The sequence below is a fragment of the Penaeus monodon genome, chromosome 23 (genome assembly GCF_015228065.2).
Source record: "Penaeus monodon isolate SGIC_2016 chromosome 23, NSTDA_Pmon_1, whole genome shotgun sequence".
In the NCBI taxonomy this organism is placed as follows: Eukaryota; Metazoa; Arthropoda; class Malacostraca; order Decapoda; family Penaeidae; genus Penaeus; species Penaeus monodon.
The window spans coordinates 33,565,637-33,565,989 of NC_051408.1; the positions used below are offsets into that span (position 1 = coordinate 33,565,637).

The following is a 353-nucleotide window of genomic DNA, read 5'->3' on the forward strand; positions in this document are numbered from 1 at the left end:
CAAGGAGCCTTGACACTGCCCAGATTTTGGGCTACATGCAAGCAGCGAGCTAACTGCATTCAAGGGGCTAAAAAAAATTAGGTAATCTTTCATCAATTCAAGCCTGGAATTTTGATTAGTATAAATAGTAAAATAAAAACCTAAACTTACAATGGGTGTGATTTTCATCCTGGCTCTTTTAGGAGGCTTGTCAGCCACCTGCTTGGGAGGCCTGCCTCTCTTGCGAGGATTTTTAACCTCAGCTGATGAAGGTGTTTTGGGCGATGATACTGGCGTTACAGTCGGGGTAACCACTCCAACTTGATTTGGGGTGCTTGTTTTCCCTCGCACAGAGCTCGTCTGTGAATTAGAAA

At 44.2% G+C, this 353-nt stretch overlaps 1 protein-coding gene across 1 annotated transcript in view; it reads right to left on the reverse strand.

Moving 5' to 3' along the window:
- The window catches only part of LOC119587934, a 36,665-nt gene that overhangs the window by 24,329 nt on the left and 11,983 nt on the right, over nt 1-353 (reverse strand). Inside the window, 1 exon segment of the mRNA XM_037936644.1 lies at nt 151-339. Coding sequence (XP_037792572.1) covers nt 151-339 — 189 coding nt within the window.